The 25,818-nt window shown below is 37.6% G+C and overlaps 2 protein-coding genes across 4 annotated transcripts; one reads left to right on the top strand and one right to left on the bottom strand.

Moving 5' to 3' along the window:
* The first annotated feature begins 1,052 nt into the window (after positions 1-1,052).
* On the top strand, positions 1,053-12,323 carry LOC148854751 (uncharacterized). Of its 3 annotated transcripts, XR_016113048.1 has the most exons (14): positions 1,053-1,479; positions 1,575-1,672; positions 1,848-1,934; positions 2,034-2,202; positions 2,347-2,988; positions 4,329-4,471; positions 4,570-4,764; positions 4,853-4,943; positions 5,514-5,682; positions 6,758-7,036; positions 9,549-9,659; positions 9,785-9,881; positions 11,468-11,577; positions 12,025-12,323. XR_016113048.1 is itself a non-coding variant. In XM_088985195.1 (13 exons), the coding sequence occupies exons 1-13, from the start codon at positions 1,255-1,257 to the stop codon at positions 12,042-12,044; spliced, it is 2,157 nt and encodes a 718-aa protein (XP_088841321.1). In that variant the 5' UTR covers positions 1,053-1,254; the 3' UTR covers positions 12,045-12,323. The 3 variants fall into 3 exon arrangements, 1 of the variants encoding a protein (XP_088841321.1); XR_016113049.1 differs by lacking the exons at positions 11,468-11,577; positions 12,025-12,323 and having other exon boundaries at positions 6,758-6,850; positions 6,940-7,036; positions 9,785-9,801; XM_088985195.1 differs by lacking the exon at positions 6,758-7,036.
* A 4,898-nt stretch (positions 12,324-17,221) lies between these two features.
* On the bottom strand, positions 17,222-20,280 carry LOC148854750 (uncharacterized). Its single transcript, XM_088985194.1, has 5 exons — positions 19,922-20,280; positions 19,772-19,816; positions 19,397-19,672; positions 19,099-19,280; positions 17,222-17,762 (listed from the first exon to the last, which is right to left on the bottom strand). Exons 1-5 carry the CDS (start codon positions 20,148-20,150, stop codon positions 17,553-17,555), a joined length of 942 nt encoding a protein of 313 aa, XP_088841320.1. The 5' UTR covers positions 20,151-20,280; the 3' UTR covers positions 17,222-17,552.
* Positions 20,281-25,818: the final 5,538 nt, after the last annotated feature.

The raw sequence follows: 25,818 nt of genomic DNA, 5'->3' as shown, positions 1-25,818 counted from the left end.
GATTATCAGGGTCTTAGGGAAGGGTGGATTGAATACGTTCTCACCATTGACATTTTTTTTTTTTTCACAAAGTGATCGCATCGCCCTCAAATTCATACCCATATGTTGATGCCTGTTGGGCTGAAAAAAATATTTATATTTATTATTGTTCATAAATCATTTATGGTGTTTTTATCATTTTTTAACAGTTTATTAAAATTCAACAGAAATTAATCGGATCAGATAAGATTCGGTTATGACCCCGAATCTAAATCCGATTTCATCCGTTAGCATCCCCGTCCACTGCTTTCCATAGCATCCGTTCATCATTCGCTCCTTGCTACGTATTCAGAGCAATCCCTTCTTTGTGGTCTCAACACGTGGAGCAGAGTCCTCCGGTAACACACTTTCCACGTGGCAAAATTATGAGTGGTTGACTTGAATAAGGGTTTATAATCTGATCTTCATTTTTTTTTCTTTTTTTTCATTGTTTATGGATTAGAAAAATAATAAATAAAAAGGAAGCCAAGTCTACAGGTGTAAAGTGGGGCGTGTGTGGGCTGTGCGCCCTCCCCAGTGAAAAATTTGGGGATTGGCCTGGCATGGCCCACGACCCAGGCCAGTGCAGGCTCGTGCCATGCTGTGGACTGGGTTAGTCCGCACGGCCTGCATGGTCGTGCCGGGCCGCGGGCGGCTCGACTCGATTTACACCCCTAGTCAAGTCCCGCGGGCCGCGGCTTTGGCCTTCGGGAATACCTTCCGTGACCGATACGGCAATACAAATAAGACCGGATATTCCATCTTCCACCTGTTAAATTGACAAACCGCCAGAAGGCGCGAAACGGCAAAAGTGAAATTTTGCCGCCAGATCTGATTCAGTCCTCGTAAGACGTGCTTGTACAGTATTCACAGCCAATTTCAACCGTCTATAGAGATTATCTCCGTACTTATATGTTGTTATTAATGAGAGATATTCTTAATTAACGGCTGCAAGTGGCTGTGAGCACGGTGTATGCACGGCCTTGTAAGGATTGGATCCGAGTTCAAAAAGAGGCCCCATCCATTTCACAGTTGCTTCGCGCCTCAACAACCTTCCAAAAAAATTTTGATTAACCCCCTCCGTTCTTATTGAAATTTCGTCGTTTTCAATCCAATTTTCCATCTCCCGCCAATCCAGAGACATGAAAACTCACTGAAAATTCCAAGCCGAACTAATCGGAAGTCCGAAAGTAACCGAAATCTGTTCCTCTCTCTCTCTCTCTCTCTCTCTCAACTATGGCGGTGTCCCAGACCTCTGCTTCCAAACCCATCGTCTCTACCAATAGTGAGGCCAAGAAGAAGAAGAAAAAGGCACAGTCGGGTGATGATCAGCAGCCGCAAGAACAGTCGTCGGTTCCTCAGCCTCCTTGTTCTTCACCATCAAAGCGCGCGAAATCCCCAGGGCTTCGTGTGGTTGGAGGTCGAATCTATGATTCTGAGAATGGAAAGACTTGTCACCAGGTCAGATTAAATTAAACCCGGAATACTCATTAAGGAAAATAATTTGTTTCTTTTATGAGTTTTTGAGAAGTAAAAGAAAAAAAAAAATATTGCAGTGTCGGCAAAAGACTATGAACTTCGTTGCTTCCTGCAAAAATCAGAGAGACAATAAGCCCTGTACCATTAAGTTCTGTCACAAATGCCTCTTGAACAGGTAAAATTATCAGCAAATTTATAACTTATTTTTCTATTTCTCTCTCTCTCTCTCTCTCTCTCTCTCTATATATATATATATATATATATATATATATATATATATATATATATATATATATATATATATATATATATATATATATTTCTCACTTAGTTTGTCGGTCTTGGTTTAGATATGGAGAGAAGGCAGAAGAGGTGGCTTTACTTGGTGATTGGAAATGCCCGAAATGTAGAGGAATCTGCAACTGCAGTTTCTGCATGTAATTGTTTGTTATCGTCGAAACTTGAGTTTCTCAAATTGGATTTTCTTGTTTATCATGTCAGCATTCATTGATGAATCCACACATACGCTTTTGCAGGAAAAAACGAGGCCACCAACCCACTGGCATCCTCGTGCACACTGCCAAAGCCACTGGTTTCTCTTCAGTTTCGGAAATGCTGCATGTCAAAGGCCCAGAGAACGTGGGCGCTGAGAAGATACTTAAAAATGTAGTTTCTTCTCCGAAAAAGCAAGATGCTTCAAACAAGGTATGGATGATAGTAATTCCATCCCACACGTTGGCTGATTCCAAATTCACTCATAGAGTGTATTGTTTGTAAACATGGTTTCCTTCCTGTTTTTCATGCTTTCTTTGCTCTTTTTTTAAATAAAATTGCACTCGCTTTTGATAGGTGACTGTCGCAGCTTCACCAAAAAAAATGGGGAAGGAAAATTTGTTTGCTGGAAAAGTTGATTTGAACTCGCAACCTAAACCTTTAACATCAGATGGTGACGATAAGAAGAATGGAAAGAGCAAGAGGAAACAAATATTGCAGAATGATGCTACCGACAGTGTGGGTGAGGTCATTAGGGATGATGGTGCCCCTGCGGAGAAGAAGAGCACTAAGAAGTCTCGGATTTCAAAGGAAGTCTCTGTAACTCCCACCAAGAAAGAGGTAAAGACAGCAAATCAGAGTGGTAAGAGCCAACCTCCGGAGAAAAAGAAATCTCAGGTGCAGGGTTCTGAGGTGGTTCCTTCAGACCCCATTGCAAAAAACGAGAAAACGGATAAAAGAGATGGCAAATTGGCAGCCCGCAATAAGAAAGAAGTGCCGGATAGTGGAAATGCTGATAATATCAGTGCCAAGCAGAAGCCGCTGTCAGCATCTCGCAAACTTAAGAAAAATTGTACAAGTATCCACAAGGATGATTCTGATGCTGATGTCCCATTGCCTAATGGCATTGATGTGGCAACAGTAGCTGGAATTGATTTTTCTCCTGAGGATGTTGGGCATGCCTTGCAATTCCTGGAGTTCTGTGAAGCTTTTGGACAGGTAAACACAAAATTTGGTTTGCTAACTACTTGAATTAATGCAATTGGGAAAAAACAAAGATGTTGAAGGTTTTACATGCTTGAATTGTTGAGTGTTTAAATATGCTTTAAATGCTATGCTTGATTTTGTTTCTATAGCTTAATTTTGAACATGTTTATTATATTACGTCATGTATTTTATTTTGAGCCATTAGGCCTTTTAAAACATTTAGTTTTCCTTTTAAATTTAAAATTTCATTTCAATTAATATTACTTTTTTGGTGCTTTGCTTAAAAAAGGTTATGTCTCACCTTGTATCTTGCACAATGGGCACCAAAAGTCCCTTGTGCTTTTCTCGTGTTGTGCTTCTAATTTCTAAAACACTGCATGCGATACTATTGAAGTGAATAGAAAGTGTTTTTCATTCTAAGCAGAGAACTTGGCAAATATTTCCCTTCTTGCTTTGTGTAGATAATTATTACATCTTGAATGATAGTTGTGTTATAAACTACATCTTCATTGATGTAAAATTGTTCTTAATTGCAAACCATTGATTCTGTGAAGGTAATATCTGAAAGGGTTTCATGATGCAGGGGTTAAGCCGTGGTTGGTAGGTGGGAATTTCAATGTGGTAAGGAGGATATGGGAGATGAACGGGGGAGGGATAGGAGAATGTCAGGGGCGATGAGGAAGTTTGGGGACTTTACAAGGATAAATGAGTTGGAAGAACTGGGGCTTATTGGCTCTAAATTTGCGTGGTCAAATGGGCAGGATTCTCCTTTCTTACTGAGGCTGGATAGGTTTCTCTGCAATGGGGCCGGGAGATGGTGCACATTGAATTTCAGCTGATGATTTACGTTTTGAATTTTATTCTTTTGAGGTTTTTTTTATGTAATTTTGTCAATAGTTGGTGATAACTTGTCACATCTTCTTGTACTTTTTATTATTATTAATGAATTTTCATCTTCAAAAAAGTTAATGACTATAACCTTCTAGTTCGACACTTGAGTCACTTCAATTGTGTTCATGTATTGGTTTTGAAGGAAGAGGAGCTTGAATTTTGACATTAAAATTTGTACATGAGGAGTGATTTTTGAAACTTGAACAAGCAAGTATGACATGCTAGTTCATTCTAAAGTTTATGGTGGAGTTGCAAAGGCATTTCTTTGAATTTTGAATATGTTGCCACTAATTATGTTTAATTCAGAACCAGTTGTTTAGCTAAAACTTTGGAGTTATCTTTCTTGGTTGAACAAGTAGGTTTTGTCAACTAGAACCATGTGGTAAAGCAACACAGACTGGGTGTTTTGCTATTATCTATTTCATTATGGTTTTTCAATTGAGGTGTTTTTTTTGTTTTAGGTTCTTGATCTGAAGAAAGGGCAGGCTGAGTCAGTTCTCAGAGAATTAATGCGTGGGAGAAGTGGGCGTCGAGGAATGTATTCTTCAATTGTTCGATTCCATATCCAACTGTTATCTTTGATACTGAAAGATGCAGGAGAAGAGTATGCATTTTCTTCTAAGTGATTTTGCATGAGGGACAATTTCTTCTAGTTATTTTTCTGGAGTTACCTGTTGACTACCTGCATTGTTTTGTTGTTAGGTCCCTTTTAAGTCCAACAAGGAGTGGGAATTCCTGGTTGAAAGCTCTTGGGAAATGCATCTCTGAGTCCCAGTGCACAGTGCAGGAAATTCCTTCAGATTTTTTTGATAGGGGTAGTGATGGGTATGACAAGCTAGATGCCTCAAAAAAGTTGAGGGTTTTGACTTTTCTATGTGATGAGACTCTTGGTACTGCGTAAGTGATAGCATTCTAGACTGTACAATTCCATTTCTCCTTCTCTCTTTAGAGTTTGATATATGATTTTTTTTTTGTTGTATTTCAGAGAAATAAGGAATTGGATTGATGAACAGAATTCAAAATTTGTAGAAAAAGAGAAGGAAGCAAGAGAGAAGGTTATTGCTGCAAAAAATAAGGTAAATAATAATTGTGGTTAAATTTTTACCTTTAAGGCCTTGTTTGTTTTGCAGATTTTGGAAGGGGGAAAGTTGGTCAATGGGATTTTGATTCCTATTGACCAACTCTCCCATGCTCTTTTTCAAGATTTAGGTGAGATCCACAGTAAATCCCTTTCCCTTGGGTATCACTTACTTGGGAAAGTGTAACCCTTCTCCCATTTGGGAAAGTTTCCCAAGTGGAGAGTAAATGCTCAAAATATAATAAGTCAAAAATGTCCATTAAAAAATATAATTCAAAAAGCATGGACCTGGACCCAAGGGTAAAAATGACAAAACATAGAAAAATTAACCACTTGGGAAAGTGGGTGAGGCAAAAGAACATGGGGAAGTTGAAAGGTCTCATTTACCCAGGTAAATTTAACAAAAAAGAACATGGGTAAATACACTTTCCCAGGTAAATGTTTCCTGGGAAACACTTACCCGGGTAAGTGCACTTACCCAGGTAAATGGCCTCTTTCTAAACGAACTAGGCCTTAGTGGTGCTTTTCTTAAAATATTAGTTTATCTATTTATTTCCTTGTTAAATAGGAGAAAGGCATGAAGCAGAAGTTGCAAAATGAGATAGCAAAGGCTATTATTGAAAAAAATGGTGCTCGTCTTTCTATTTCTGAGCATGATGATCTTGTTGCAAATATAAAAACTGAAGCAGCAAAAGCTCATTCTGAGACACTAGAGGCAATGGAGATGGCATCCAAGAGTATGTGCTTGGTCATCATATAGTTTGTTCTTTTTCTTTCTCGTAATATATTTGTGGATAGTTTCTTTTTAATGCTTGACAATCAAATGTATTGTAAACTCTGAGCCTGACAGCCTGTTGCATTAAGGGCTGTCATGACATGAGGTCATGAGCTAACTTCTCTTGAGTTGGTCATTCATTGGTTCTTGTAGGGATCTTTGTTTCAATTTGGAAAGCTAACTTGAAGTGAATTGATACTCTTTCTTTATAGGGAGCTCACTCCATTCAATGAGGTTGGTTCCTTCTTGGCCAACAAATTGAATTTGGGCTCTGTTGCTTTCCTCATTCTTAGCTGAGCCTAATGTCAATTTTGTGGTTCACAAACAAACCCCAAGCCTTTAAGCCTTGGTCATTTTGCTAGGGAGCCTTGAAGGGAATATCACGGTTTTGGATTGGTTAGGGAGGTTATTCACAATTAAGTATTTTCCAGATGTTTTATTATATATTTGAACATAGCCAATTAGGGATGCAGAAGATGTATGATGGTATATGTGGTTTGCAAATGAACTGTATTGATTGATGAGTTTTTTTTTTTTTTTTTTTTGAGGGGGGAGGGTAATTGAAAATCTAAGCATTTGAAAAATGCTTTAAATTATGTAGATTTTGAAGCAATCTCCATTAAAGTATACTATATGGATTAAATTTGGTAATGGGGATAAAATTCAGTTTAGATTTGGACCAAGAGTTTACTAAAAGCAACCGATTTTGCTATTTTAGGTCAATTACATGAAAGAGATAGAAGATGTTTCCAATAGTATTAGACTATTAGAGTAAAAGGGTAGAGTGCATGTGTCTTAGGTGTGTATTGCAATCAACATGTGGTTCAAACTAAAAGGTTTTATAGGATGCTTGAAAATGAGGATTTTGAAAGCTAAGATGGACAAATGATTAAACAAGGCATTAAATAAAAATCTGTATATTAATGGAGCATGTTGGTGTTGTCAATTGAACTGAAAAATGCCTTCTCCCAGTTATATAGCTGTATGAATCCTGTTTTGCCCTTCCACCTTATTCAGTGCCTTTGGGGTGTTATCAGGTGATGACAGAATAAGAGAAAGCAGAACTAGAGAGTATGGATATGTGAAGCAAGGACCATTGAATTTTCTAGTGAATGTGTAGTGTAACCCAAGTAAGCAGCAGGGACTTGTATAGTTGTGTTTCCTGTTTCCTTGCCTTACCAGAAGAAAAATATCTCTTAGTTTTTGCGTGGGAGTACAGGGCATCCACATCGGAAAGGTTATGAAGATGTCTTTGTTCAAGGACAAGGAGCTAGCTGGCTTCTTTTTTGACTTAACATGTATTTGTGTATAAGCATGTAAGTTCACATTGTTCTTTTGTTTCCTAATTTGCATTAGGGTATAGGGGATATGATGAATTCAGCTGTTGAATCAAGCCTAGTGGAACACTTGTTCTTTTTATTTATTTTTAATGATAGGCACTGAGCCTCATAATCTTTCTGTCTTTCCAAGGGGTCTCTATGAAATTATTGATATGATGAACTGCAGCATGTTCAAAACTAAACAATTAAAAGACTTGATAAATCATGCACTTATACTCTTTGGAGTTGGTGAGTTTTTGCTCACCCAGAAGAATGGGGACAGGCACCAGACTATATGCTGTTAACACTTAACAGATAAATGGTTGACCACAAATACTTCTCAGGCTAATATAGTTTCTTAGTCAGACAATAGGGTTAAGTGACAAACCGATAGCAGGAGGAATCCACTTGCACATTGTCTGAGGCTTTGACCCTTGTGATAAAAAAAGATGGCATCATCATGCGCCTATATGGGAGTTGTGAAGATATTAGATACATGGCAATGGTATAGCCTTGGGATTTGTTTGGGCAGATCACAGATGATTACTTAGTAGTCTGACACATGGCTTAGCCTTTTATGGTTGTAAGCAAAAGAAAGTTCACCAATAAGAGGACAAAATGCACATTTGTTGAAGAGATTTTAAACGTAAAAGAATGAAATTTCCAATGTTGAAATACAATAACATGACTCATACCTCAAGAATCCCAGCCACTTAAGCTCAATGTTGACCACAAAAATTAGAGCCAAGTGCTTCTACATTAGTACTATATTTGGATGAGCTAATGATCACCTGGCCTTGTGATAGCTCTTTACCAGGCCATGAGATTTGTAGTCTCAGTTTAGGTTTCTGTTAAGTCTAACTTTCCAGGGACCAGGCATTGCAAAATCATGGTGACTTTTGTGTGATGTCACTTTTTGTCATATTATATAATAACTTTTATGAAGCTCTTAGATGTCTTTCACTTGGTCTTGTTCTGATTCCTGAATACCTGTAAAAGAGTATTACATTGTGTTGGATACTTCAAATTCTAATGTAAATTCTTCATTTGGCATATTGTCAGATGCATTGTTACCATACCTTGGCAATATAGGCTTTGATGAGAGTCTAATTGATGAATTGATTTTTGGTTATGTATTAATTTTTTGGCTAAGTACCTTGTCATTTGGTTTGCTTCCAAGTGGTCGGTGACTCAGGTCGAAGTGGAGAACTTTGGCTATTGAGCTGAGTCAAGCTGGGCAAGCTAGGTGGTGAGTTGACCAGGTGTCGAGTTGCCTGTGAGGTGCCTAGCTGAATTGATGAGCTTTGTTGCTCTTTAGAGACTTGCAAGGAACCAAATGTCAGAGTACCCGGGGTGGCTAATTTGGTGAGGTTGCTTTGATGCTTAAGTCATTACTCTCATAGTAAATTGCGAGCTAAAAATCACAAAGTTTGAGAACTAGAACTTGCCTACTTCCTTTGGGGTTGGTGCCTTTATATAGGAATTGCTCACATACTGCCCCCAAGATCTCCGTGAGGTTGTGTCTAATTAGTCCGAGATTCTTGGAGGTAATCGCCATGCATGTTGACCACCCTCTAGATCGTTCGGCACGTGGGCCAATTTCCAAGGATTGTGGGAGTGTTTGGATATGCATGCCAAATTCCTCGGCGAACACGTCTTGCGAGTCGCCATGTTGGACACCATCAACTTGGCAAGTTGTTGCCTGAGTGGTTTTGGGTGTCACCTAGTTGTTTTGAGGTGCCATGTGTTGCAATGTCATTGGAGGGCCAAATCCACCCTCATCACTAATGCTGTCAAAGGTTTAGATTCCTTCATAGCCAAAAATACACGATTATTTGAAAATGAAAGAAATGAAAAGAGAAAAGAACAGCAAGATGCCAAAATGAAAATTATATTGGAGCTTTCTTATACTACATGCATGTTTATCTATGCTTTTGGCATTTCAAAATTGGTCATGATAGAATGGAATAGGGGTTGAGTCTATGATACCCTCATTCAACATTTTTTAGCCCATTTGTTTACTATTTATATGGATCAGGACAATTGCAAAAATGCCCCTTCATAGACAAGTAAAGAATATAAGTAAGACAGTAAACAACTCAATACAATAGGGCAAAAATAACATCTTAGCTTATATGCTAAATGATGATGATGAGTTTCAACTTGTTATACCCTCTTATTTGATGGCATCAGTCACCGATTACTTTGAGTATTCAAATTAATAAAGATTAGATTGCCAATCCATTCCCTTCCCCTACCCCCATACCTGCCCCCAATGGAAGATGATTAATCCTGATGAATGTGGCAAATTTCGAAGCCACCATGCTCATCTAACAGGAAGCATTTGGCCATGTAAAAATTGTTTAGATACTACTCTTATCCAAAATATTTTTGTATCATCTTTTCCTGTTGGTTGTTTTTAATTGTATCTCCATGGGCTTCATAAATACCAACAAAAGGTTCTCTGAAGAGCAATTTATTGAGTCTTCTATTTAAAATATATTGACAGAGAAACAAAGATCAGACGCTGTCAGGACAGAGCCTACTCTTAGGGATGAAAATGGTCATGCATTTTGGAGATTAAGAAGCTATTCTGATGGGCCAAACTTTTTACTACAAGGTCTGTTTTAATTGCATTCTGCTAATGTTTTGAAGTAGTTCAGGGGATTGGATTGTGTCTTTGTTCTTTTTTTTTTTGATAAATATTGTCTTTGTTCTTTCTATCTTTATTTATTTTATATGCAGATGTTGGAAGCTGGGATTCTTCTCCACCTCAAGAAAAGTGGTTTACTTTTGACGATGAACTGACAAAGATGATTGGGAATTATATTTCTTCTGTAAGGTAAATGCAATTATTAGTTTAGTTGTTGGTGTCAAATAAGTTGAGTTTATTGGCTTTTAAATTTCAGATACACTTGAGGTTTTCTGTTTGTTCTAGCTATAATCAGGAATAATGTTGTAAAAATTAGTTAATAATTAAATCTTCTGTGTGGAAGTGCATTGCACATATTCTTGTATTTATATGCTGTTAATGACAATTTATTTGGATGGTTATCTCATATTTGTAATCGATTACTCCCATATTCCCATGAAAATGAGCTGTATGGTTGTGCTGTAGTAGTATGGTAGCTCAGTCCTTGGCTCCCTTGTAAGGCTGTAACCAGTGTTTTAAAAGGTGTGCCTAGGTGCTATAGGTCCTAGGCATGCCCCTGATGTGCCTTAGCCCATGCGTGCACCTTTTTAAAATTTTGCACTTTTTGCTTTTATTGAGTCTAATGGCTGGGCCGGGGGCTCTGTCCCCAGATCCCTGACCACGCCCCTCGAGGCAAGTCCAAACAAGTCTATGTTAGGGTTTCCGGAGCTCTGAGAACCCCCTATTTGCTCATGTTCATTCATTCATTGCAATAAAATATCTTCTTAAAAGGCAGTGAAAGTTGTAAGATCATTATTTTTTATGTGAGAAACAAGAATTTCAAACCCTAACATAGTCTTGTTTGTGCTTGCCTCAAGGGGCGTGCTACAAAGGCGACTCATAGAATCAAGAATGTAATATGTTTTACATCACATTAACTACTTGAAGCAATGCAATTAAGGAAAAAAAGAGATTGTGGGTTTTACATGCTTGAAAATGCTTTATATGTTTGCTTTTATTTTTAAATTTTCATTTAAATACACTTTACATATTATGTTTATGTATTTTAATTTTAGATAATAGGTTTTTTAAATCATTTATTTTAAAATTTAAGTTTATATTTTTATTAACATTATGTTTAATATTTTTTAAAATTATTGCATTAAAAAAATTGGCATTTTTTTTGGAATTTTCTGACTTGTTTTTCCACTTTTTATCTTTTTTTTTTTTTGTAATTTTGCACCTTTGTTGAAAAGGCGCGCAACTCGCCTTGTGCCTCAGGCACAAATTGGCCCTTGAGCTTTTAAAACACTGGCTGTAACTAACATTTAAAAATATTTTTTTTTGGGGGGACTCCCCACCTTATGACGTTGCTCTGCCACTGTTGTCTACTTTCGTTTTGACTTGTTTTTCCCCTTGAATTTTTTGTTCAATGATATTATGTTATGGGTTTTGTTTAAATCCTATGATAAGGTGTACATTAAGTCTTCAACTTGACAAGTTTGCAAGGACCCTTCATGATCCAATAATCGTTTATGCTAGGGTCAAGTTAGTGTTTATGATGCCAAAACTACTTTCTTGAAGAGGTGCGAGGTAATTTGTTAGCAAAACTCATGCATTATGATGACCTTTCAAATTTCCACTAGCAAACAATAAATTGTAGTATATTTTTCATTGTATTTATTCTTATACATCATTCAGTTATTGTGGATAACATTGATTCCTTCTATGTTAAAAAGGCAACAGGAAGGCTGAGTACTTTTTCCTTTTCTTTTTTGCCAATTTTTGGAATGTAGAAGGAAAAGGCTCAGGATGAGGAAGGTTCCTGATGTATTTCCAAGTGGCAGTGATGAAGCTAAGCCAAAGCATGACAGTTCAGATGATTTGCCATCTCTTGTGATTGCAGGTACTGCATAGTCATTTCCTTCACAATGTGGCTATTTAACAGTACTTATTCAGTCCTTATATTTTAAGTAATTCACGTCTATTACTTGCCTATTTGAAGTTTTGAACATCACCAGTATGTAAAAGCTATTTATATTCAAAACATAGGTGTGGCTGATAAAGGCCAAAACGAGGAGAATATAGGTTTAACAGCAGTATGGGTGATAGATGTGCTACCAGTATGAAGAACAATAGAATAGTAGAAGGCAAATTTTTTTTTGAGTGCATAGTTATTTTCACTGATATTGTGGAATTAATTCCTTGTGGTCAAGTATTCGGTCACAGAGAAAAGGTGGTTGTCATATACTGTTGACCTGGGGGGTTGATATTATGATTTTAGAATCTAATTATTGGTTTAATGTGTATCTGACCTTCAAAAGTAACATTACTACGTGTTGTTTTGGAGCAGACAGTGAAGAAGAGGGATAGGGGACTAAGCTACTGCTATGCTTCAACTGTTGCACTAGTGCTAACAGCTTGCCCTACACCAAATGGGCCTCCAGATTTTGTGGATACAAATCTCTAAATGTATATATGGATGTTGGAACCTGCTGCTAAGCTGTGTACAAGTCATATCACATTGTTATCCTGCACATTTTATGTGTTTTCACTATTTTGAGCTTCATTCAAAACATTGGCCTAATTGAATCACATTCTGTTTTTGGTAGATCCAGATTCCATATTAAATGCAGACGGAATTTTCTACCAGTTTCATCTTATTATATAAATTAAAATCTTCCAAATGGAAAACTCACTGCTGATTTATATTAACTTAAGGAAATGATAAGCGTTGGGTTTGCATCTGAACCCAAAATGCACTTTCAAGAGCCAAGCTATGAAGGATTGTTCGAGCCGAGAGAACGAGTTTGGTGAGATCGGGTAATTTGCCACCCAGGCAGAGAGATTCTTCCACTCAAGCTTTTAACATGTTTGATTGTAGTTACAGTCAACTGCAATGAACTTCAGGATTAAAAGTATCTGTATTTGGATAAGCATCAGGCCTCAGGGTTTGTGCTTTCAAAGCCCTAAAACAGACCTACAATTTAAAATTTTGGGGCTAAAAGCATTTCTGTCTCTAGTTCATGTTTTTAAAAGCAACTCTTACCAAACGCTCAAAACACTAATCTGGTTCATTTTTGTTTTCAAAAACAAAAGTTTATGATTGCCATTACACATGGAGGGCTTAACAAGAATGATATGGATTCTCTTTATTCTTCAGACCAACCTAACTCCACCAAGCTGTTGATGGAAAATTCATTTGGATACAAAGTATACGATGTTGGAGGGTGAGGAATCTAATTAGGAAGGTGTGGAAATTGCATGTTCCCTCCCTCCCTAGGTTTAAGTTGTTCTTGTGGAAAATTTGCAGGAACTGTCTTAGTTAATCAGGATTTGATTCTTAGGGGGTATTGAGATTGATGACTTGTGTCCTTTGTTGTCAACAAGAACCTGAATCAACTATGCATTTGTTTTGCTTTTGTTCCTTTTAATGATATTCTTTTTAACAATGTTAAGCACTCAGTTGTAAGCACTCTGAGTGCTTACATATGTGATATGTCTAATAATTGTGTTTGTGAAATCCGTTCCTAAGGTCCCCCCAACCTTGAACCCCACCCAGCCCACCAATAGACTCCCCCATTTCTTGGTCAGGTTGGTCCCTGTTCAATACCATGTTCCCACGCTGGGCCTGAGCAAAACCCAACAGAAACCCAGTTGCTTTGGCCATTGCCTCATTGGCCGCCCTCCCTTAGCTCCAGGAATTTGGCCATGTACCAGCTACGAAAGCAGCAGTGAAAACTGGAAACTCCCATGCAACCAAATTTCCTATCAGATTGCAATCACAAAAGGTGAAATGGCTAATCAGATGTCCTCTCTCTCTCTCTCTCTGAGTGGCACAAGTTCTTGTCTTATGTGGTGATTGACACATGACACCACCTAGACCTCTAGCTACACAATCGGACTATCTCACTCAGTGCAGTGATGGGTACATGAATATCAATCAGATTACAAGGCAGGGCTGTGGGAAGACGGTTCTCTCCACTTGGGGCCTGCCAGCACTAGTAAAGACTCAACTTTAAGGCACCCAACCAAATAAACAGTGGCCCTGGGAACCGCCCAACTGGGCCAGTATTTTTTCCAATGTAGGTGGTGGTGCTGTCTGTCATCTCTTGCAGGGACGACCCCTCCACTCCCAATCCCAGCTACCTCCCTATGGTCTATGGAATGAATGGATGTGAGAGTTTGTGCAAATTGTACAACACAAAGGAGGCATCGCATCACAGCATCAGTATTGAATAGTACCTGCTGATGAGGCGAATGTTGTCCGGCCCAACAACAGCAACAGGACCACCTGGTAAAATATGTTGGAAGGGAAATGACCATGTTATGTAAAGGAGGAGGAGAAGGAAGAAGAAGAAGAAGAAGAGCTAAGTGAAAGTACCTGTACCACGTGATGCTGTATTAGTGGTAGGTGTTATGACTTGTGTATGTCTAACAGCTGCAGCTTCACATCACTGATGTGATTCTGTGTAGGACCCTTCACATCAGCTTTGTACACCACTGAATCTTCACCGTGGATTGGTCCCTCCATGTGCCAGCTTCCTTTCCTTTATTTTTAGAATTCCAATCAGGCATGCTTGGTCGTACTTGTAGACAAAACGAAGTTGGGACTTGGAATATCAGTACACGTCGTGGCTGAGGTGGCTGACCAAAAGGTGTCCACATGTTTCACCAGTCTAAGATGAGGCCAGCTTTTAGTTTTGGATTTTACACTTGAGCCACGTGGCAAAAAAAAAGCCATTTTTGTAAGCCTATGGCTTGGATTTTTTCCCTTGTTATTTCCCACCCGTCACATCTATCTAATGCTCTTTTGAAATTTCATATTTACATCTTTGCGGTGCACTACCATGCCGGTGTTAAAAAGATGTGGGAGTGGGAGTGATTACGTTCTTCTTGGCAACTTGGAGAGTCATGACATTCACTTTTCTAATACAAGGAAATTGAATTGGTTTGGTTGTAGCCTTATGGGTGAGTTTAAATAGTATTATGTTTGATTTTTTTTGTTTTTAAATTCAAAAGGCCACAAAATCCCAAGCGGCGGAGAGAGAGAGAGGGTTTGATGATGTATTAGGTTTATATTTATAATGTTTTTCTTTTTCCTTCCTATTTTACAACTTTTTTGTTTCCTTTGCACATTTTATCTTCTAATTATTATTCTAAAATATTTCAGCACTTTATGAAAATGATGAAAAGTTGGTCTAGTATGACTTTGATTCACACACCGGGTCAGCCTGGTTAATGTACTTTTATAACCCCACTGTTAAATATATAATATGGAATTAGTATAAGGAGTGTTGTTGACCCGGCCGGTTGAACTGCTCATCAAATCATCATCCAGTCAAGATTTTAGGTTCGGTTTGAGTAAAATTTGGAGAAAGGTTAAAAATTGTTTGAATCATACGGTTGGATTGTTGAGTAACTTTTCAAGACATATGTGTCCATAAGTGTGACTTGTCCTACTATTTTCGTCAAAAAACTCGTTTTTTAGTCTCAAATTACAAATTTTAATATTTTTTATAATAAGATAATTAAAATTGAATTAAAAAAATATAAATTAAATATAAAATAATACATATATTTATGTAGAATATAATTTTACATTATTTATTCATAAAATACATGTTTATATATATCTTTAAATTTCTATATGGTTGATGTGGCACAGTCTGACCTGTTCAACCCGAACGGTCGAACTAGTGACCCATGACTTGGAGGCAAAAATGGTTCAACCTCTGGGTCAGTTTTCAAAACATTGGGTTTAAGGCCTATTCATCTTTTGAATTTTTGAGATGGGGGAAAGCTGGGTAATGGGATTTTGGTTCCCATTGATCAAGATACCCATGCTCTCTTTTCGAATTTGTGGGGTCTATAAAAATTTTTTTTCCCTAGGCAAGTGATACCCATCTCCCAGGTGGATAAATAATTTTTCCACATGGAGGAAAAGTTGCTAACACTTGGACATGACAAAATTGATCATTTTAAAATGATTTTTTCTGGCTAAAGTGGTCACTGTGTATTTACTTGAGAAATAAAAGAACATGGGTAAATGCACTTTCATGGGTAAATAACTTCCCAAAAGCAAACATGGCCTAAAAACAGTACTGAGCTGGTTCTTAGCGGTATCATTTCTGGCAGTTGGTCCGTAACATCTAAAAACCTTCAAAATATGCATGAGAGTTCACAAACACCACAAAGTAGGGGTGAGCATTTGCTTTATTAGGTTAAAAAATTTTCTATTTGGTCTAAAGCTATTTTGGTTAAAACTGAATTTTCAATTATGAAAATGGAAAACTGATTACTAAAATACTCAAAAAAAAAAAAAAAAACCAAATCGAAATTTCCTAAAACCAAATTAATCAAATCGAAAAACTGAAACTGAAAAATTTTATTTGTTTTTTTTGGTTTTAACTTTTAACCGAATAATGTTCATCCCTACCACAAAACCTTACTCCTTAGGCATGTTAAATGGTTAAGGGGCTATTTGCAAATTATGTAATATTGTCAAATTTGGATCGAATTAGACTTAATTTTGGGTCATTTAATAGAATGCCTCCTATAATTTTTATTTTACTAAAATACCTTTGCAATCTATTTACTTAATCGACCTTTATTTTTTTTAATAAACAAGCTGGGGGATCTCCGCAACCCTCAATGCTCATGATTCATGGAGGTGGGATTTGATAACAAGTCCCCATTAGGACAAGACAAAGACCACTTTGAAATAGGATTAGATTGGGACTGATCAAAATTTGGTCTAATTATAAACATAGATGGCCTTTATTGGATTGATTTCGATGTTAGAAGTGACTGAATATTTCAATGATGCATACAAATTAAAGGGGTGACATGTTTGCATCCACTGAAGGTGATATGATGATAGTGTTAGCAATAGAACAAAGGGTGACTTCACTTGACAGTGCAATGTCTAAGGTGACATATGATAGCGATTACTGTAAAACATGGAATATGAGCCCCTGCAAGGTGGAGTGGCTGAAAATATGGATACTATTTTGCAGAGCAGGAGCAGTCCTAATAAAATTTTCTATGAACAACCCAAAACTCTTGTTGAAAAATGATCCTAGATGCCTGTTTGTGAATGTTTAAAATTAAAAAAAGAGTTCTATCACAAATTCAGATATATCTATATAATGCCAATTTTGGGTAGGAACAGAACAACACTAACACTTGACGGAACCACAGAATATGAATATGCAAGGTGTCCCAAAACCACAACTTGGGCACCTCTCCCTGCTCTAAGACCAAAGTCAAATTACACAAATTGAAATGGTTTGAACAAAGTAGCTTATGGTCCAAGTTACGGTCCTGGAATACAGGTAAGATGAGCAGTGATTAGTCGTTAGAAGGTAGAACCCATTTTGGAAGTAAAGTGTGTCGTACGAACCCTCACACACCCACAGACACTTTCTTTAGCAAATTGTGCACTCATCATCCGCATGGATCAATGATGACTCCATTTTTCTTTTCCTTTTCCCCCTCTCAGTCTCTTTTACCACGGAACTGTTTTTGGGGTAAACGACCAGTGAAACTTTTCAATATAACAGCTTTAATTTGGAGTTTATATTCAGAAATCAAATGATACTTCTGAGCTTTGGAGAGAGAGAGAGAGAGTTTTGGTTTGTTTGCACGTGAACCTAAGCTGTCAGCTTTTGCATCAAAGCAAGAACAAAACATTACAACGCTTAACCAAACAGAAACAAGGATACCACCCTACTCTGCCCTTGCTTGATTGCCCTTAATTTCTCTATAACTCACTCACTCACTCCTCCCTTGGAAATTTCGCATATCCCTGCCAAAAAGAGAGGGGAATCTCTCCAATCTTTTCTTCTCTTCCCCCAACTCCTTTCCATCTTTAACTCCTTACTTTTTACATATATTCCTCCTTCCAAACAAAACCTGCCATCTCGGCCTGATTTGCTTTCCTCTCTGCCTTTTTCCCATCCACAAGCTCGTCCACGATAAGCACCCACTTTGCCTGCACTTGTACATCTGCTCCTCTGTCCTTGTCTCTGCTTCCTCTCTTGTTTCCTCCTCTCTCTCTTTCTCTTTCTTCTCCTTCCCTTCTTCAATCTGCACCATTATTACCCATGTTAGTGTCAGAGATGTAATATGATGCTTTTTTTTTTTTCTTAAATAGAATTCAACTACTTGTGCTTACTCATGCATATATATGTGGAAAGTTCAACGAGAGTATTAGCATGGTTGGGCTGCTCCTATTCATGAAAACAATAAAATACAACCAAAACCCTAAATGGGTTTTATTTTATTTACCCCCTCCCCCCAAACAGATTGGACCCACATGGTATCTGGGTCTTTGTTTTGGCTTGGTTGACAACTGAAAATTACAACTGTTCCTTTGACATCTTTTGTCCAATGGACCCACACTACATCTACCACTCCCGGTGAACAATCACTTGGCTGTCTTTTGGGAGGGACCTGGTTGGTACATCTGCTCTTGAATACTCAAGTGTCAGGATATTCCTTTGGTGGGCCTTGGCCCAAGCAACGCCAACAGGGGATTCTGATTCTTTGATCTAAAGGTAATATCTAGAAACTGAAAGGTAATGTCGAACATACTAGTAAAAACCTATGTGAAAGATGGTCCATTTTGTCAAAACAATCAGGATTGTTGATGGGTGGGTACTACGTGATGGGCCTGATGGTCCATCCATGGAGTAATATCTAGACTTATTGCTGATTTTGTAATGTAAATGTGCCATGTGTTTGGCCTAGATCCCATTGGATGGCTGGGGCCAGGTGTCCAAATGGCAGCATTTAATTGGGTGTTTTTTGAAATTTGTCCAAATTGCAGCAATGGTGATAGTGACCAATCCAGGTTCCAACCCAACATTCGAAATTTATCCAAATTGATCACCATAAAATTTTGAGGATCTGGTGGAGAGGCTCCTGATTGGAGAATCAAGATTGCCCAAAATATAGTGGGCTTTGGTTTTGGGATGGGTGGTCCACATTGATGAGTCTTTTTGCCATTAATGGGGTCCATATATTTGCAATAGGGAAGTTAATAAAGAACAATGAGGATGATCTCTATTCTCTGGGCTAGAGTATCTTCCAATTGGATGATGGTCCACATGGATGAGCATGTGAACATGCTTGTACCAGAACCAGAGACCCTTAACTGATCTATGAGTACTTAACCTGCAGTTTGATGCCCTCCCTCCAAGGAAAAAAAAGGACAAAAAAGAAGTATTATGATTTTTCTTTCTTTCACTCTTCATTGAATAAACTTCTGATTGAGTTAAAATCTTTGAAAGATCATCAATGAGTTTGGCTTCAGAAAAGAAAGATTATCAACCCCAGTTTAGTAAGATACAAATTTAGTATTCATCGTAAACCGATGAACAAAGACAACTTCATGCCATGCGTGTAGTTTTCATGGACATACCTCTTCCTCAGGTTTCAGTTTTGTGCCGCAGTTGTTGGGTGACTCTCCACCTTCAACTTCACAACGCTTTAATGATCTCTCTTTGATTGGAGGAGTTGAAGCCGGGCTTGGACTGCTTGAGCTAAGATCAGGTGGTGTACTTTGAATGCCCACATCCCTAGTTGAATACTCAACTTTCTTCTCTGCAATCCAAAGAACAAGAAAATTATTAAGTTTATTAATTCAAGCAACTCGCTCACAGCAATTAATGCATGCAACTGCAAACGAGAAAAAATGAGAATAAGCTAGCGGTTTGGACCTTGAATTGCAGGTTCAATGTGGTCATCCTCTGCTATGGTAGGCTTTGTTTGGATATGGCGTGCATGAGAGTAAACAAGAGGTCCTGACATTGTAGCTCTGCTTGTTAAAGTTGGGATAGACCTTCCACTGAGTGTTTTTGCAGACAAACACTCCATTGGGACTTCTCCTGAAAGTGGGTTGCAGATATACTTCTCTGCATCATTCCATTTGGAGTTCAAAGCAAACCCATCTGGTGATAAACATTCCCAACTGTAACCCGATCTCATCTGCAAAGCTGCATGAAGAAGAAGAAGAACCACCGGGTTCATCGACGGAAAAAGCGATTAATTTAGACCAATCGATCGTCACCTTCACCGTTGAAGTTTAATCTTACCTTTGAGAGCAGTGGTGAACGAGTAAGTAGCTGGGTCAATCTCATCTGTGGAGAAATGAAGATAGAAATTGAGAGAAGGAAGCATTTGATCAAATGCTATATATATATATATATGGAATCAAGCTAAGTTAAACAAGCAATTAATAATACCTCTTAAAGTGTAACCAGGAGAAGAAGCAGTGCTAGAGATGGTCGCGTTTGATCTGAATGACCTTGCTTCCTCTCTGAAGCTTCTGATATTCGAAGCAGAAAACCTTCTTGAATTGGTGTTCTCTCTGCTGACACGAGCCCTGTGAGCCCATTCTCTTAAATTGAAATCAGCTGCTGGTTCATCTCTCCGCCGGTAGTTCAGAGAAGCTTGCTCCACGGTAGTGGTCATGGGGGTGTTCTACGATTGTAGCAGAAGGCCTAGTTCTCTGTCTCTTCTTCTTCTTCTTCTTCTTGCTATTCTTCTCCACCTTAGTACACTGTTATGGATATATGGACCTGAGGTCAATCATTATCAATAGACTGTATACACTACTAGCTAGGCCAATTTGACATGGCTAGGCATGGCCCACCAACTCATGCATAAATGAAGACCGTTGGATTTGTGGGTAAGCAACTTGCATGGGCACTTGATGCACATGATCATGAACATGCCTCATTACAATGCAAAACAATTCTACTATTACATTGAGGGCCCACATGAATTTGAACGGTCCCGATCAATGGATTGAAGGGCCACGTGTATCAGAACAAATTAATGTGTGTTGTGTTGTATGTGGTAGGATTCTCATTGAGATAGAAGTTTTATGGGTTTCATCAAGTTGATGAAGTTGATGTCTCTGTTGGGTTGTTTTCAATGTGGGTTGGATAGGGGATTAGAGTGGATCGACTGAGGGGGGGAGAGGGTATGGTTCCTGTGCATGTCATGTGGTTGTCATCATCATGTGAAAATGAGTGTAAGGGACCGACCTTCCACATAATGGAAGTGGTGGGGTCCAGTTTAGGTTCATCTTGGCCGTAAGATTTTGTCTTGGTGTGTGTGAAAAATGTAGGTTTCACGGAAGGGAGAAGTCAGTCTTGGGGTTGGCTACTTTCTGGCTTCATTTAATCGGTAAAGTTTTCTTTTCTTCTTCTTATTTTTCTCCTCCTCTCTTCCTCTCCCGCTCCCTCTCCCAACTTACTTACCTTTAGATATTTATCTCTTCCCTTTTACGTCAGTTGTCCTATTGTTGTTATCTTTGTTCGATGGAGTTGGTTCGTTCTCTTTCATATAAAAGTTAGCTTGTAAACTCAAATGGAATTTAATTTGGTGTTTTTTTTTGGGTAGTATAAAACGAAATTATTCAAAATTTTATTAATTATATACATATTTTTCAAAAATATAAGAAGGGGTCATTGATGGGTATTGTTTGTTAAATTGAAGGGTTTAAGAGATAAACTAAAAATGTTAAATAAAAATAATAAAAAAATGATTTAAGTACTCATAATTTAACAATAAATATAACATTAAAACAGGATTCACATAATCGATCCTATATAACTTAAACATACATGGCTTAGATGATGATTATAATGATATTTGGTCACCATGATTTGGCTGCCGCGACAACATATATAAAATGCCATCACCATTACCTTTATTTTCTTATTTTCCTTTTCTTGTTGATAGAATGAATGACAAAGCATGGCTTGTGTGGGTAAGACTTTATTGAATTGCATTATATCCAATGTTGTATTATAGCTCAAATCATTTGTTAGAAAGAATATATATTCTCATAAAATTTGTATTAAATCACCATGAATCAAAGAAATGTAAAACAAATATGATTTTTTATTAAATACTTTTGTCTCAGACAAACTTTTGTGACTTGTGATCTGATATCATTCTTTCATCCCAAATAAGGCTGTAAGGAAATTATAGCAGTAACTAATGGAAGGATACAGAAGAAAACATAATATAGTCCAGTGTATTAATACACACAGAAATAGAATTTCTCAGAGAGAGAGAGATGAGGCCAGCTGAGCCCAAGATATATAAAAGATAGAGAGTAGCCCATTGGTTGAACCGGTGGGCATGCAGATGATACACATCATCAAGCCATCAATAAGCCTGTGACAGATGATGACGCATGAAGTCAAGTGAAACCTACTACTTATATTATTTACTCTTGACTGTAGTCTGTAATTTGCCCGAGAAATGGCTGATGAAACGTCTTTTCACTATCAGATCAGCCTCTGATGATGTTCTCATTGGAGGCCCTACACAGAAGTATTCTCATGACTAGACTACATTAATAATTTGGTTCTAGTATATATATCTCAGCTTAACTCTCTTGTCTACACTACCCAAGATTGATTATTGAAGCAGATCTTCTTCGCTATTGCTTGATCGGACTCCTGATTCATTCATTTGGGGAGTGTTTGTGTGTGCTGTGTTGTTCACTCTCACACGACATCTGCCCCAGAATTCCAATCTTCCTAGCTTTCAGAAAGAACACGTGCGCCAACCCACATTTATTGAAGAATCAAGAAGCTCTGGAGTTTTGATAAGATTGTCTTTCATCAGCCTTCAATAATCAGTGGAGGGGGTGGGGGGTGATTGATGAAGAGATGCATTAATGGTGACGATGGGGCTTGATGGAAGACAGTAGCAATACTCGGTACATACGATGTGAATGGATCGAACCAAGACCCAGATGCCATTTGATTAAGTGGGCCCGGGTTTTGGATGATATATTTGACTGGTTGTGCTACTAGGAACAATTCTTGTGTGGTTTCAGAAGGGATTGGACCAGGATCCAGATGTCTTCTGATCACAGTGGTCCGAATTTTGGCGGACATATTGACCAATTATGCTTCCAATCGCTTCCTCAATAAGAATTATAGCTAGAGAGGTTATGTTGATCCAATTCATCAAGGGTTCCAGTTGTCGAGGACCGGTGCTCCCCTAAATCTGACGTGTAAAATTCTTGGGTGGTTTCTGATTCTTTTATCTACGACTCTACCGATTTTGTTTCATTTACAAGAAACTTATGGTTAGCGTGTAAATTTTCAAAAATATTTAACCTGCCTTTGATTGCAGTGCAATTTTATTTGCACTAAATACAAATACATGCATGAGAGTGCAAACGAAAGGAATGCAAATTCTGATTTATTTTTTGTTTTGATTTTTGTCTTGTTTTACTCTATTTGTACTGCAATAAAACAAAGTGAGATAAAATTTTAAACAAAAATAAATCAAAATATGCATCCAAATCATTTGCACTATCATAATTTTGCATCCATGCACATAATTTGCAGTTTTGCACTGCAACTGAAAACAGCTTTAAAGCAAAAGATAATGGGACCTTCCATGTGCATGTCAAGTCATCATCCGGAGGTTTTCCTTCAACCAGTACAGAAAAATGCATTCCATCACATTAATGGCTTTGACTTTGAAGATAGTATTGTTCTAATCAAATTCATCAAAATCATGGAGCCATCTTAATAGGAATTTAGGTGGGTGAGCATGTATCATTCCAATAATAGTTATCTTTTTTTTATTGAAGGATTTCAACTAAAGGTAAGGCATCTTGATTAGACGTTTGAGATCAATGATTTGGTAAAGTGATATGGTAATTAATGCTAGAAAAATTCCATGGGCACGTCCATGTTATTTTTACATTGTTGTATAATATTTTATCTCAAAGTTTAACTTATTTATTCAATTAATTATTAATAATATATATGGTATGATATTTAGATTTAACTTCTACGATTTATACCTAAATTAAGGCAAATATCTGCTTTATATAATATTATTGAAAGTATATGTTATACATGTATGCAAGTAGTATATAGTATTTGGATTTAACTTGTAGGCTATGTTTCGCTTTTGGTAACTCATTTATCTAGATAAGTGCATTTACCCATGTTCTTTTATTTCCCAAGTAAATAAACCAATAACCATGTTAGCCATAAAAATCCATTATTAAAGGGACATTTTTGTCTCATCCAAGTATTGACAACTTTCCCCTACGTGGAAAAGTTATTTACCCAGGTAAATGATACCCATGAAAATAAACTTTCCATTATCCCCACATAAATTTGAAAAATGAATATAGGTTTCTTTTCCCACTCTCAAAAACCCCAAAACGAATGCCCTATAATTTGCATGAAGCTTGAGGGAAATATAGATAGATATATGAAATATGTATTATTTATGGCAAATGTTTGTCTGTGCAAAGGATTTTTCAAATGATATGAAACTAACTATAAACCATACATTAGCCCTGAAAAAGAGAATGGATATATATGTACTGGTCTGTATCTACAGATTTAGAGGGTTCTTGTATGTTTAAACTCTAGAACCCCTCCTAATTTATCGATCTCTAAATGCAAGTTTTGCATTTTGCTTCAGACTGATGTGTCAAGAACCCTCTAAAGTATGTTTTGTGCTTATCTATGGTTTAAGCACTCATATCATTGTGATATTTTAAACCTTATGTTGTATCGTAAGTATTGATTCTATGAATCATGTATGTATATCAAATATGTACTTAATATACAATTGGGTACTTTTGATCCATTTTTTAAGTATGTTTTGTGCATGTATTTATTCACATACACTTGTTAACTGGATTGCTTACATTTACAGAGTTACTATAGGATTCCTGTAAAAGTACATGAATCCCTCTCTCTCTCTCTTACACACACACAGGCTCTGCAGCAACATATGCCATATGTATTGGAACCTTTACAAGTAAAACTAGTCGCTGAAATTTAGAATTTGTGGGAAACAGAGACCTAGGAGAAAGAGCTCTATTTTGCCATTGGACAGATAGGAACAGGTTGACGGTGTAGTGAACATGTGGAGCCTTTATGGGCCACAAGGAAGTATCCTAGGTTGTCTAGGAGCAAACCAATCCAAATTTGCAGTTGTTCTTTTCATGTTTTTATCTCTAGCAAACTTGAGCCCATATCTTCCAACCCAGCCCTTTAAATAGGAATGGCAACAGGCCCCGAAGTCATGATACCTTGCCCCATACCCGCCCCGTCCTTGGTGGCGGGGCATCCATTTCCCATCGGGGATGGGGAATCCTTGAAATTTTCTCGCTTTAAGACAATTACTTAAAAATTATCTATTTTATGGACAATTTATACATATGATATAGGAATTTGGGGATATTTTAGAATTGAAGTATAATATTTTAGGGGTAATTCAAAACTAAAATTATGGGATCCTAGGATTTTAAAAATTTAGGAAAAACTTAGAGATATTTTAAATATTAATATTAAATCTAGAGATATTTTACTAATTTACCTTTGGGTTCGGGGAATTATATACAAAATCCGTCCCAGCCCCGTATCCGGTTCGGGGAAAAATTATTTTCCCCATCAACCCGCTCTATTCGGGGTGGGGCGGGGCCCTGGTTTTACGGAAAAAGTTGCCATCCCTGAACTTTTTACTGTGCCTGTCGGTGCCCATATTACCTCTCATCCATGTTAGGTTCTTGGAGCTTGTACTTAGATAACCCACTTCTGCATTAGCCTTCTAACACAATACAACTAGTTATTGTCCTTATCAGGCGCGTCCATCAGGACCATCACCAAGCTTCCGATGCGTGTTTTATCCAGGATGCTCCATGTCCTCTTCTTCATTCTCGACTAACTTTTCAGAGAATGTCATCCAAAACGGCCAAAAGGAAAACTAGATCTAGAGCCCTTCTAAATTATTAGGTAAACCTTGGCACATCCCAATAGACTCTCAATAAAGGTTTGGACTGTAGAGGTGATCCACATAAGTTGAGCTGTATGAGTTCTATTTTTGTTATTTTTTCTCTGTATTAAAAATCCCTATTCTCCATGCTAAGGAGTAATTGGGCTTAAAATTTCACAAAATGGGAGGAGGCTGATATGTCAAACATGATCCCTTTAGGCCACTACCCACCAGATCAATTGTCATTCTCATACATGATAGAACTTTTTCCCGAACTTAAAGCGACTTATCATACTACTTTGCTTTGTGAGAGATCAAACTCTCAGATCAGTTGTAAGAGGACCACTTTGAATTTCCCTCA

This window comes from Nelumbo lutea, chromosome 4 (genome assembly GCF_056320005.1).
Source record: "Nelumbo lutea isolate HS-2025 chromosome 4, American lotus-T2T, whole genome shotgun sequence".
NCBI classification, from domain to species: Eukaryota; Viridiplantae; Streptophyta; class Magnoliopsida; order Proteales; family Nelumbonaceae; genus Nelumbo; species Nelumbo lutea.
The sequence above is the reverse complement of the archived record's forward strand: the minus strand, read 5'-3'. Positions and strand labels throughout refer to the sequence as shown.

What these genes read in the sequence shown, in the direction of transcription:
- LOC148854751 (XM_088985195.1), top strand. Translation starts at nt 1,255, where the DNA reads ATGGCGGTGTCCCAGACCTCTGCTTCCAAACCCATCGTCTCTACCAAT. An exon ending in ATGGAAAGACTTGTCACCAG is followed by an intron (nt 1,480 to 1,574) that starts GTCAGATTAAAT and finishes AAAATATTGCAG; the next exon opens with TGTCGGCAAAAGACTATGAA. An exon ending in GCCATCTCTTGTGATTGCAG is followed by an intron (nt 11,578 to 12,024) that starts GTACTGCATAGT and finishes GTTTTGGAGCAG; the next exon opens with ACAGTGAAGAAGAGGGATAG.
- LOC148854750 (XM_088985194.1), bottom strand. Translation starts at nt 20,150, where the DNA reads ATGACCACTACCGTGGAGCAAGCTTCTCTGAACTACCGGCGGAGAGAT. An exon ending in TCCTGGTTACACTTTAAGAG is followed by an intron (nt 19,817 to 19,921) that starts GTATTATTAATT and finishes ATTTCTCCACAG; the next exon opens with ATGAGATTGACCCAGCTACT. An exon ending in AACTGAAACCTGAGGAAGAG is followed by an intron (nt 17,763 to 19,098) that starts GTATGTCCATGA and finishes ATAATGGTGCAG; the next exon opens with ATTGAAGAAGGGAAGGAGAA.